The sequence below is a fragment of the Echiichthys vipera genome (assembly GCF_963691815.1).
Source record: "Echiichthys vipera genome assembly, chromosome: 2".
Taxonomy (NCBI): domain Eukaryota; kingdom Metazoa; phylum Chordata; class Actinopteri; order Perciformes; family Trachinidae; genus Echiichthys; species Echiichthys vipera.
The window spans coordinates 30,346,807-30,358,613 of record NC_139827.1 but is presented as its reverse complement, the minus strand read 5'-3'; the positions used below and the strand labels follow the sequence as shown (position 1 = coordinate 30,358,613).

General features: G+C 44.0%; 1 protein-coding gene across 2 annotated transcripts; it reads left to right on the top strand.

Annotated features, from left to right (window-relative positions):
- The first annotated feature begins 538 nt into the window (after positions 1-538).
- LOC310960561 (zinc finger protein Aiolos-like) lies at positions 539-11,807 on the top strand. Of its 2 annotated transcripts, XM_083932283.1 has the most exons (9): positions 539-612; positions 1,753-1,816; positions 2,607-2,672; positions 2,999-3,109; positions 6,127-6,537; positions 7,559-7,726; positions 8,621-8,737; positions 9,588-9,698; positions 11,016-11,807. In XM_083932283.1, the coding sequence occupies exons 3-9, from the start codon at positions 2,621-2,623 to the stop codon at positions 11,654-11,656; spliced, it is 1,611 nt and encodes a 536-aa protein (XP_083788409.1). In that variant the 5' UTR covers positions 539-612; positions 1,753-1,816; positions 2,607-2,620; the 3' UTR covers positions 11,657-11,807. The 2 variants fall into 2 exon arrangements, with proteins under 2 accessions (XP_083788409.1, XP_083788410.1); XM_083932284.1 differs by lacking the exons at positions 539-612; positions 1,753-1,816 and adding an exon at positions 2,345-2,436.

The following is an 11,807-nucleotide window of genomic DNA, read 5'->3' as shown; positions in this document are numbered from 1 at the left end:
TAATAACAGTGTACCAAAGCATTTGGTTAATGGAGCTGTTCACCAGTCCTGAAGCTCACAAGAGAACCAGCACTTTCATTAGGTGTCATTTATGAGGTGTTTTACTGTGTGTGTGTTTCAAGGATTTATTATTGTCATTATACAATACAGGACTGCACAGTAACATTTTTAGTAGTTTGTGTTTGTGTGTGTGTGTGTGTGTGTGTGTGTGCGTGTGTGTGCGTGTGTGTGTGCGTGTGTGTGTGTGTGTGTGTGTGTGTGTGTGTGTGCGTGTGTGTGCGTGTGTGTGTGTGTGTGTGTGTGTGTGTGTGTGCGTGTGTGTGCGTGTGTGTGTGCGTGTGTGTGTGTGTGTGTGTGTGTTTTGGGGGGCTTTTAGGGTTGTTACTCAGTTTTGTAGGTGTTTGCTGTTCTAATTAGCTGTATTTGAGTGTCTATAGTTTCCCATTTCACAAATAATTATTTTAAAAGATTAACAGAACTACAACAGATGTGTATAATACATGTTTCATCATTCTATAATCATTTGTATGCCTGTGTTAGCTGGCCAAGTCGAGAGCGATGACAGAAAATGAGAGGAAAGACAGATGGAGCAGGACATGCAACAAAACAAATGTTCGTGCCTACTGTATGTACGGTCTTTTATGAATTTGTTGTTGAGTTCTTATGTATTTTGATGGCCCCTCTGGGGACGGGCATTGCTCACCTCCCCTTAGTTTACTCTTTGCTCATTTCCTGGATGCCTATGGGATAATGATTTTTTTTTTTTGATCCCATAGAACAGTTGAGCAAAGATAGCCTATCTATAAGGCTATATTGATATGGCCATCTTTAAGCAACTCTGTGTGATCTTCTTCTGATAACTAATGTAATATTTCCTCACTTCCATTCATTGAGCCTCCCCTCAAAGTGTTTGGGAAGGCCTCACACTTGAAAAACCTCCACTCTGGGCGTTGGTTTAAGCTTCAAACATGTCCCTAAACAAATCATTATTAAGTAAAAGTACCCCGGGCAGACACGAACGAGGACGCGGCTGTCACAATATGTGGTTTAACCCCGGAGCCATCATCATCACCCAACACTCAATAGCTCCGATAGTGCGATGTTATTTTGCCATTTTTAGGCAGTTTGTTGTCACGAGTTCATAAAATGATTTATAGTTTAAATGAGTGCCTGAAGTTTAAGATGTGGGCGTAGTTGTAGTCAAAAACATTTTCTGTACATAACATTATTATATTACACTCATTTTGCACATGATTTCATCCAAAGCAACTTAAGCAAATTAAACTCAACAGCAGCCATGCAACCCACCCACATAAAAAACTAAAACCCTGACTGTAGAGTACTGTGAGGTACAGTACAAGTGCTTAGGGTTTGGTTCTTATTTTATTGACTAGGGAGAGAAAAAAGGTTAGAATGAAAAGTAGCTTTCTAGTTTGTCCACAAGATGGAGTTATAGCCCCTTAAGAGGAAACAAATCAGGAACCATGTGGACCGCCTGAACTGATACAGAACCCATAATCAGGTCTTTGTTTCACTCATACACGTATGGTGTTATAGTCTCTACAAGTTTAGGCTTAGTGAAGGAACGTTTATGTTATGATCATGAGTAATCTAAGTCATCGGTGTTGCTACCCTCCTGCATGAACATGCCTTGGTCTTTGTTGCTTCGACCTCGTTCAAAATAAGTTCCTGTTCCTTTAAGGGATCTCTCCAAAATGCACCGTAGTGACTTTGCGTATATTCCATATTCAGAGAAAGAAAGTGTGGAATCTCCTACTGTGAGAGCAGTCTCCTCCGGGTGCTGAGCAAAAAGCAGGTCAGATCATTTCATCTTTACTCAAACTTACTGTTCTCTTCCAACAAACTGTAAAAGCCTTGGAACTAACTGTAGCGTGTTCATCTGTGCTTCTCTCTTTCATTTTGATTGTGTGAGAAAGTTTGTTATTGCTGTATTTTCCTCACAGAATGTGATGTAAGAGTAGTTACAGCGCTCTGCATGATGGCAACTTTTCTCAGTTTTTAGATTTATTTCAGTAATATAAATTGCATTGTTATTCATACTCTGGGGATTTTTATTAGTTCAATGAAAACTGATACAGGGTTTCTGAAGTGCATATATGGATCCTTTATTTCCTAATTCGTTTACAAACTTTGGCTTCAAGTGTTGGAGTCTCACTGACTGCTAGCGCTAAAAGCACTTCTACAATGGTACGGACCTGGCAGGAAGTACATGTGCAGTGAACATCATCTCTTTCTCATAAGGCTAAATGTAGTGACACGCTCGAGCGATCAACCGTGGGCTTTTACCCCCAATTTTTTTTTCATACGCTGTCCAACCAACAGGAACAGTCAGATGCAAGTGTTGCTTTTATTTCTTCACATGCTTTGTAGAAATAGTAAGGGAGGCTTTTAATAGTGTCAAGAACATAAAGAAAGGTATATTAGTGTCAGAGAGTCAAACAAAATGTTTTGAATGTATGCAGCAAACGTTCTCTCTCTCTCAGTGCTCTGTAAACCTGGATCTTCTGTGAATCTGACTTGATTTGATTGGACTTTGGAGTGCAAACTATTTCTTATTAACCAAATATTGTAATTCCTCTCCACAGAACCTTTTTTCACCATGAACGCAGACAAAGATCCTGAATTTACCACCCCAGAGGGAAACGGGATGGGTGAGTATCTGGTTGCTTCTCTTTAGTGCGAATGTGTACGTGTTCAGGCTGCATACATTCCTCCACAGCTGCCACCATCCTGCCTACTACCGCACACGTTTGTAGAGTATTGAAAGCTGAAGCTGCATACATAAGTGCAGGTTTGTGAAGGCTGCAGTTGATAGCAGACCACAAGTCGTCTCTGTCACTGCATGAAGAAGTGTTCCTGCACGTTTGTTGTTCTTGAAGGGATTCCTACAGAACTGTAGTCCACTGGTTTGAAGTTCCCCTGACGGAATAAAAAGTAACACAAAGTTTTTGCACATGCACAATGTGTCACTTCTCAGACGTTGGTGGTGATGGTGCAGATGTGAAGCCACAGGAGGAGGAAGAAGAGAGGGAGGATAACTCATTCAGTGACAATGGAATGGTGTGCGCCGAAGGTGTGACGGACCCACGTACGTACCACCACCACCACCACCCCAACACACACACACACAAGTGAAATCTTTCCCTTATTTTAGACATCAAGCTTACACCGTCTAGAATCTTGCAATAACTTATTGTCCACAGACATTACAAACAGTTGAAAGAAGTGTGACGGACGCTGCCACAAACCCTTAGAATTAATGCAATGAAATGCTGCTGTTTGGGGACAAAGTAACTAAAATAATATTTTAACAAACAAACAAATAATTCTGATTCACATCATATCCCAATATTTATCAAAATATGCTTACAACTCTTAAAATGGCACTAAAACGCACTGGAATGACTTAGCTTACTTTTTGTCAAGAAACAAATATGTGTATTGTTTCATTGATACTTTATGACACACATCTAGTATGTTATTGCAAAAAAAACAGACTGGGCGTGCAGCAACCACAAAGAAGCCCAGTGGAAATGTTGTGTGGTCATTCACATGCCAAGAGCCTATTAAATGATCAGATGATCTGCTGTTGTTGCGGTTTATAAACACGTGCAGAGTATTGTCAACTGTACATGCAACACTTTCACTTCACACACAGGCTACACCAAATAAATAGATGGATTTTCTATCAAATGAAATTAATTCTACTTGATTTGAGCTGTAGCTGTATCCAAATTCATGTTACGGGTAGAGAAAAACTGCAGTCAAGTCACAAGTCAGGATATTATCACTAGTTTAATGAACTATAAAATCTATAGCCATAAAAACATCATCAGTGGTTTGTCTCGCTGTATCGTAGCTGCTGTTGCCCCTACTCATCATTGATCATGTTTGCCGCCATAATTATTATCATTGTCATATTCTGTCACCTTAGCTGTGCTTCTCTCTACTGTTCTACTATATTAACTGTCTTAACATATACGTCATATTCACATTACTATGGATATTATTATAGTTACTGTTAGGCTTTGCTTGCTTGCATCTCTGGAAGTGTGTCTGTCTGTCTCACTCTGTCCATCTGTCCGTCTTTTCTCTCTTTCTCTCTCCTTTTCTTCGTCCCCAACCGGTGCAGACAGATGTCCGTCCTCCACAGAGCTGGGTCTGTCTGACGTTCCTGTCTGTTATAGTGAAGGTTTTCGTTGCCACCGTACTCTACAGAGGAATTGTTGGGTCTATGTAAATTACTCTGTAAAGTGTCCTGAGATAACTTTTTTTATGATTCGACACTATAAATAAAATTTAATTGAATTGAATTGAATTGATATTCACCATTATCCTGATAATGGAATTTTTTTTTATTGCAATCCATGATAGAATCTTCTATCGTCTCATCCCTAATCTTAAGGTTTTAATAGTTTGATTTACCAAAGTGTGGGATCATTTTTCTTAACCCACAGGAACTTGGAGGGGAGATTTATCCTGCGTTAAAATTGCAATTTAAAAGGATTAACTAGAGGGAAATTACCTATAATGGACATGTTCTTGAAGCAACAGCCATTTGTATGTCATCCAACTAATGCGACAGGAAAAGCACCATGAAGGTCTTAGGTGCTCATTTATCCTGGAGTTTAGTCGAAGGTGCCTTTTTGTGTGTGTCCTACCCTGGTGCTCATCAGGAGGTTTCATTCGATGCAAATTCAGTAGCAAATCATTTTTTTAGGATTTGATTTTATCTGCTTTTAACACTATTGGAGGTAGAGTAGTTACACGAGTGTCCCAGTCCGGTTTTGTCCCTCATTGCAGTGTCATGTGTTGTATGATACAATCTGCTGAGGCCGAGCTGGGTCTGTTCCACGCTCCTGCCTGTTAAAGGGAAGGTTTTCAACACCTCTGTGTGCTCAAGATTGCTACTCATGGGGGAATTATCGGGTCTCTGTAAACCATAACTAAGTCATAGAGTGTGGTCTTTACCTACTCCATGTGTAAAGTGTCTTGAGATAACTTTTGTTATGAATTGGCACTGTAAATAAAATTGAATTGAACTGAATTGAACTTACATCTTAATTCTGTAATGTGATATAAAAACATCATCAGAAGTATACGTACGCTCGCAGTGTGGAAACGTTTTTTACTCTGCCACCCGTCTGCCCTGCTGGGTGCACTTCCAAAAGCTCCGCTCTGCATCTGATGCGCTGCATGCGGTTCACTGTTCTGAGACCTTGGACTCTATATCGGGCCTCTCGGAGCTCTGTGCACGCAAAGTTTCAATAGCACCTCTGAGCGCTTTTCACAATACAAGGCGCTGCTCTTCGGCTCATCACCAGTCACTATCATGACCACAGTGTGGTTTCTGGATGGAACTGAGTACGCTGGGGGTTGGTTCACACTTAGCAAGAAGCTAGGTGAGAGGTCCTGCAAACCAGGCCTCAGGACTGACTGCATGTCAACAGTTGGTGGTGTTGAGAAATGAACATCCTGTATGGTGTGGAAGTTTGACCTTCATTAGGTTAGGACTTGTGGCTAAGAAAATGGTCAAGAAAAAACAATAGGAAAAAGCTGCATGTGGTAGAAACGAGTTAGTGCTGTGCTGGCTGGTGGAGGACATTACAGAGGACCTTTAGTGCAGATTAAAAATGTATTTGGGACGTTTTTCAGCTTCTGTGATATAGGCAAAAAACAGTGTGTATGAGACGCCTGCTGCATCTCCTGCCCTGGTTCTAGTTTCTGTGTATGCAGAGGAAATGCCTTCCCCTTATCTCTAGCACACATCTTCTGAATCACTTTGTGACACTATACACTGGCCCAAATTAAGCTACCCACACTTTGGAGATGTGCTAGCACTAATATCAAACTATCAACTATAAATACGAATGTAGAAGTGAAGATGTGTCGACGGTTCACATTCTGGTTGGAGTGGAGCCTAATTTGGAAGTGAGAACAAACATCAACGTTGTATGTGTACTACACATCATTCCATATGTCTTATCACTGTAAATGGGTGTTTTTTTTTTATCACGTGTTTCAGACACTTCATGTGTTTATGCAAATCAAATGTCACTACAACTATATTCTTTGCTTCTCTGTCCTTGCTTCCCCCTTGATTAGGTGTGATAAAGACCGAGGCAGTGGAGATGGAAGACAGCGAGCGGTACCCCGAGACTGAAAAGGAAAGAGAGATTGTTCTAAAAGAGGAAGCAGAGGGTGCCAGCGAGGACGGGACAGAGGAAGGTTTTGATGAGGAGAGGACAGAGGAGGACGATGAGGAGGAGAGGGACGGGGAGGGAGATGAGGAGGGAGATACCATGAATGAGCCACAGGACCTGTCGCTGGTGGACTACTCGCGTTACGACAGCGCGGCCCTGCCGGACGCCCACACAGCAGCATGTGCAGAGTTGAACTACGCGCCTGGAGATGCGGCCCCCCGCATCCAGGCATCAGGCAAGCTGAACTGTGACATCTGCGGCCTCTCCTGCGTCAGCATCAATGTACTGCTGGTGCACAAACGCAGCCACACGGGTAAGCACAGGAACACAGCCTGAGCACCTGACCTCAAACACAACAGTTGTGCAATCATCAGTCTGATAGCATCACTGTTCATAGCACTGGGAGATAGCACCTTGCATTGACTAGGTCAAGATGTAACTCCAATTACGAATACACAAGTCTGCATCACACATGACGCAGGTGTCCTAACCAGCGCTACGGCGAGGGATTGTGAAATATCCTTTATTGTTGTTCAAATATGAAGCACATGCAATAACTTTTCGATCGGTGAACAGATAGGTCAACACATCACAGCACATCTACAGTCATTATTTTGCCCTGAATGATGCAATTCCTGTAATAACTCACTTATGTATATGGTGCACGCTTAGAGCAGTGGAAAATAGCGTTCACCCGGTACAAATGAAGCACACAGACGATCGTCTATCCATATCTCGTAATAATTATCACTGGAGAAATATAGAGTTGCCGTCAGCCACATGTGCACACATCAACTCGTCACTTCACTGACGAGGTGAGTCGACAAGTAGAACAATGCCGCCTTCAGATGGAACACATGAGGTCGTGTTTTCGATAGAGATGTCAAGCGCACAATATCCTTTACATTGGTGTGATTGAGTCGTGAGAACATTGTTTCTAGGTTTTCTGACAATCAGTGTGGATGCTCCTGCTCAAGCTCTTTTTCTTACAGCCCTTTTATGGTGGCATCTCTCCAGCTCTGGCGTGTGTGTCACAGTGTTTGCACACAGCACAACACCTGCCCTTATATAGTGGTTAGAGGATGTCACCATATACTAATAAACAGGTGTGATCAGTGGGATCCATCATTCAGCACACCTGGACGAGAGCAGATCTGGATGGTTATGAACCTTTGATGCATCTGGAGTTGACTTCTTTTATTTTTTCTCTTAGCAGAAAATGAAAGAGATATGTTGCTGCATCAAACTTTCTTGTGAAATCAAAAAAATGTTATGTGATCAGTAAGTTAAAAGGCAGATGTCATGTTAACACGCGTGTGTTTTTTCTCCCTCAGGTGAGAGGCCGTTCCACTGCACTCAGTGCGGGGCCTCCTTCACCCAGAAGGGAAACCTGCTGCGCCATATCAAGCTGCACTCCGGGGAGAAGCCCTTCAAATGCCCCATGTGCAGCTACGCCTGCCGTCGACGTGATGCGCTGAGCGGCCACCTGCGCACCCATTCTGGTACCAGCAAGCCACACACTCGCACACATGTGAAGCTGATATGTGCTGATACTGTATGCACCTGTGTACAGTATCATGTGGGTTGGTTTCTCACTCCTTCATGTTGATTTCTCACTCCTTTTGAGTCTTAACACCTGAGGTCTGCTGAGCCTGTGTTGCTTTTCCAGTAACAACCTGCCGTGCCCTCTCACATGGTTACACACATCACATATGGCATCCTACTCATTTACCTCTGGAAACTTACTCATTCACTTTCAGTTCATGTGTTTAACCTGCAGAGTCTCTAATGCGCACAGCATCAGTTTTGTATGAAACCACATACCCAAGGAAATAATACTCACTTTACCATTAAAGTTGTACTCCGTAAGATTTTCATCTATTAAATTGTCTTTTAAGTTGATATCTATCAAAGAGTGAGTTAAAACAATGGTGGTTGATCATATGACCCTCTAATGAAAGCACTTCTACTTCTACCTTTTTGAGTATTCCAATATCTGTGTCTGTGGCAACATTCCCTCCCTAGATGTAAATAAGCCGCCATGTTAGTGACGCTGCTGACAGCGGTTAGTCTGTCGGCCCAGATCGCCGCTAACAGTTATGCTGCGTTCAGTTGTAATCGCAAATCTGGGCCCTTAACTTCTCAGTCAGGCTTGTAGTAAGGGCAGAAGTGTAATAGGAATGTGTGGATTTAAGAGGGTAATATATAGGGGACGGTCTGGACTGGTGACTGTGTTTCAATAAAGTTTACAAAAAACAAATAAATAGTCAACACACATAGTGACCATGATCGTAACAAGATGGAGGCTCTGAAACAACAGACAATTCTGAGGGAGTACAACTTTAAGACGGTGATGTTTCATATGTTGGTGATTAACTGACTCTATCTGCTCACAGTAGAGAAACCCTTCAAATGCAACCACTGCAGTCGCAGCTACAAGCAGCGAAGCTCCCTCGAAGAGCACAGAGAGAGGTGCCATGTGTACATGCAGAGCAAAGGCCCCGCCAAGAGAGGTGAGCAGAAGGCACACACTCCCCCCTAGTCTCAACGCCACTTCACACTCCGCCACTTTCTGACGCTCTGACCTCTTTGAAACTCCGACGTGCATTCACAGGATACAAAGACACACTTCACACATGCACATCTAAGTGTTCGTGTAATCAGTCCACAGCACAGCCTACATCAACTCATTTGCACATATGGAGCTGTTATTGTTAACAGATCCTGGTTTTATGGCTTCATTAAATTAATGAGCTCATGGTCGTTACCCCGTCATTATAGCTAAATAGGTTATGGCTGCTGTGGTGAGGAGGCACAGCTTATGAAGACCGCTTCTAATGTCGGCAGCAGCAAAAGGGAAGCCAGATATGTAGGACAGCCCAGCCACTCACTCACACACGCACACACGCACACACATAAACATACACCCTCTATGTGTATAACCTTCCCCCAAAAGGGCCTTTACATACTGCCAGGACAGTTGCACGGTTGCAACACATAGACAATGCTCTGCTTCTGTGGTCACCAAATGTCGTAAGTTTATGCCTGATAGTGCCGAAGTGGTGAGGAAGTACATCCTCATCCTGTAGTCTCCTCTCCTGCACTGGTGATGCAAAAAAAAACCACCAGGAAGTGCGGTCAAAGGAGCTTCTGATCTCTATTAAATATCTTGTTCCCCTCAGTGTGACTCAGCTTTGAGCAGCTGGTGTGTTTTGCAGGATTTTTTTTTTGTTTATAACCTCAAAAGCTTTGAAAGGTGGACAGTTGCAGCTCAGTGCACTCCCTTTACTTATGATACTGCTTGATCAAGAAGTCTTCATTTCCTCGTTGCACTTACACTCTCACTCTCTTGCTGTGAAGCAGAGGACGGCCAGACACCCAGGACTCAGATGGGCACTGAGCGCGCTCTGCTGCTCGACAGGCTCGCCAGCAACGTAGCCAAACGGAAGAGCTCAATGCCACAGAAGTTTACGGGTAAGAGCATCTGAACTCACAGCACGGACGTGAAGGGGCAGAGTGGAGGCTCTGACCTCCACAGATGAAAGAGGGTTGTGTTGTCATTTTAATGCAGCTTATTGCACTACTTCAGGTTTAAACTAAAGATTATGAACGCCTGTTTAGCTTCATTGATATATTTATCTACTTAATTGCTATGTTATTGTGCGGTCATAAAATGCTGCTGTCTGTTTAAAATGTTTACAGCATTTGTGCTTTTTGCTGTGCATTTATGTTTTACATAATACTGAAGTCATGTTTTGTAAATGATCAAGTTGTCTGTCTAAGCTACTTGTCTGTGTGTCTGTTTATCTTTGCTGGCCTCCACCTCATGCCAAACAGGAATTGAGGGCAGAGCACCTGCCTCATACCTGCACAAAGTGGTCTCCACTGTCCTAAATCCTCTGCCACAAATGTGTCATAGGTGGGTATTGGTAACCATGCATGGTTAAATAAATGGATACGTGTGAAAATAAAAATAAAACAAAAAAAGAAAGAGAGAGAAACATGCACTTAAACCTTCTCCATTTGATTACTCACACTGTACTTTGATTCAAACTCACTGAGTGATGAATGTTCAAAAGATAACAGTTTCAGTAAATGGCTGCCTGACTTTAATGGCTGACTTTAAGGGCGTACGCACACGATGATTTTCAATAGCTGGCTCTCACCTTTCTTGTTACGCCTAACAATGGGTTGTAGTTTCGCAATCAAGCCTCAAGCTGCTCGCAAAACGAGGTGTATTGGCAAAAAAACAACCTCCTACATCTCTATCAGCATGACAAATGAACTGAGATCTTTCAATATGACAACCACAGGGGGAAAAGACAAGTAATGTCTGCAAACCACAGAGAGAGAGAGAGAGAGAGAGAGAGAGAGAGATCAGGCGGGAGGTGAGAAACGTGAGCAGGTGCCTCTCTTTCTGTGGTGCAGCTGCAGTAGAGGCCTTTGTCTGCGTTGTCTGCTTCCTCTCAGCCTTCTGTCCCCTCACGCCTGCTGGCTCGGGATGCTCTGACGCTTTAAAGCTTCTTGTCCTGTGAACCTGGCATGGTACGTTTTCCTTGTGTTGCCCTGGGGGCGCACATTTTTCTCTTTGCCTCTACTCAACACCAAAGTGAGGACCCCTTAGAGTCCTGTAAGGATCTCTATTAGATCGTTTTCCATCTGTAAGCAATAACTGTTTTAACTGCTGCTTGCTGCCTGTGGTATTTCTCTGGTCATGCTGTCGGATGAAGTATGTGAGAACCTCTCTCTGCCGAGTCTTGAGTGCTCTTTCTTCTCGTGCTGCTGGTATAGGCGACAACGGCGTCTGCCTGGACCTGAGCTTTAACAGGGAGATGGTCTACCGAACTGATGTCAAGGACCCTCTGCCAGGCTCCCCAGGGCCAGACACCCACCATCAGCAACAACCCATTCTCACAGGGCCAGACAGCAACCCAGCTCCCTCCCGTAGGCCCTACCCCATACAGTTAAGCCGCAACGACATCAGCCCCATGGGCCTAACTAACGGCCATAAGATGGGCATGCCCATCCTGGGCCTGCCTCCCTCCACCCAGCCACCCCTCAGCATGGACTCATTCCACACTGACGGTTCCCAGATGTCCCAGCCTGTCATGTACAGCTTAGGGCACCTGCTGGGGGGGCCGTGTCATCAAAACGGCATCCCCCACCCACACGCCCAAGCCATCCCCTTATCGCCACTGGAGGCTTTACGGGTGGTGCGGGCCGACGGGGAGGGCGGAGTGCAGCCGGGGGCGGTGTACCCCTGTGGCCACTGCAGGGTGATCTTCCTGGACTACGTCATGTTCACCATCCACATGGGCTGCCACGGCTTCCGTGACCCACTTGAGTGCAACGTGTGTGGCCACCGCAGCCGGGACCGTTACGAGTTCTCTTCCCACATAGCCCGCGGCGAGCACCGCCTAGAACTGAAGTAGCTTTCATTCATGCAGACATTCATGCTTGCACACACATACACGTCTATGCTCAGACAGATAACACTGTATGAGCACACACAGATTTACTCATTTAAGTAGCTGGTAGTATCAGAAAGCATGAAGTAGCAGCTATCTTCTCTGTCTGTTTGTC

Bases quoted from the DNA above. Each gene is read 5' to 3' on its own strand.
- LOC310960561 (XM_083932283.1), top strand. From the start codon at position 2,621: ATGAACGCAGACAAAGATCCTGAATTTACCACCCCAGAGGGAAACGGG. The intron at 2,673-2,998 runs GTGAGTATCTGG...GTCACTTCTCAG, and splicing joins CCCAGAGGGAAACGGGATGG to ACGTTGGTGGTGATGGTGCA. The intron at 3,110-6,126 runs GTACGTACCACC...CCCCTTGATTAG, and splicing joins CGAAGGTGTGACGGACCCAC to GTGTGATAAAGACCGAGGCA.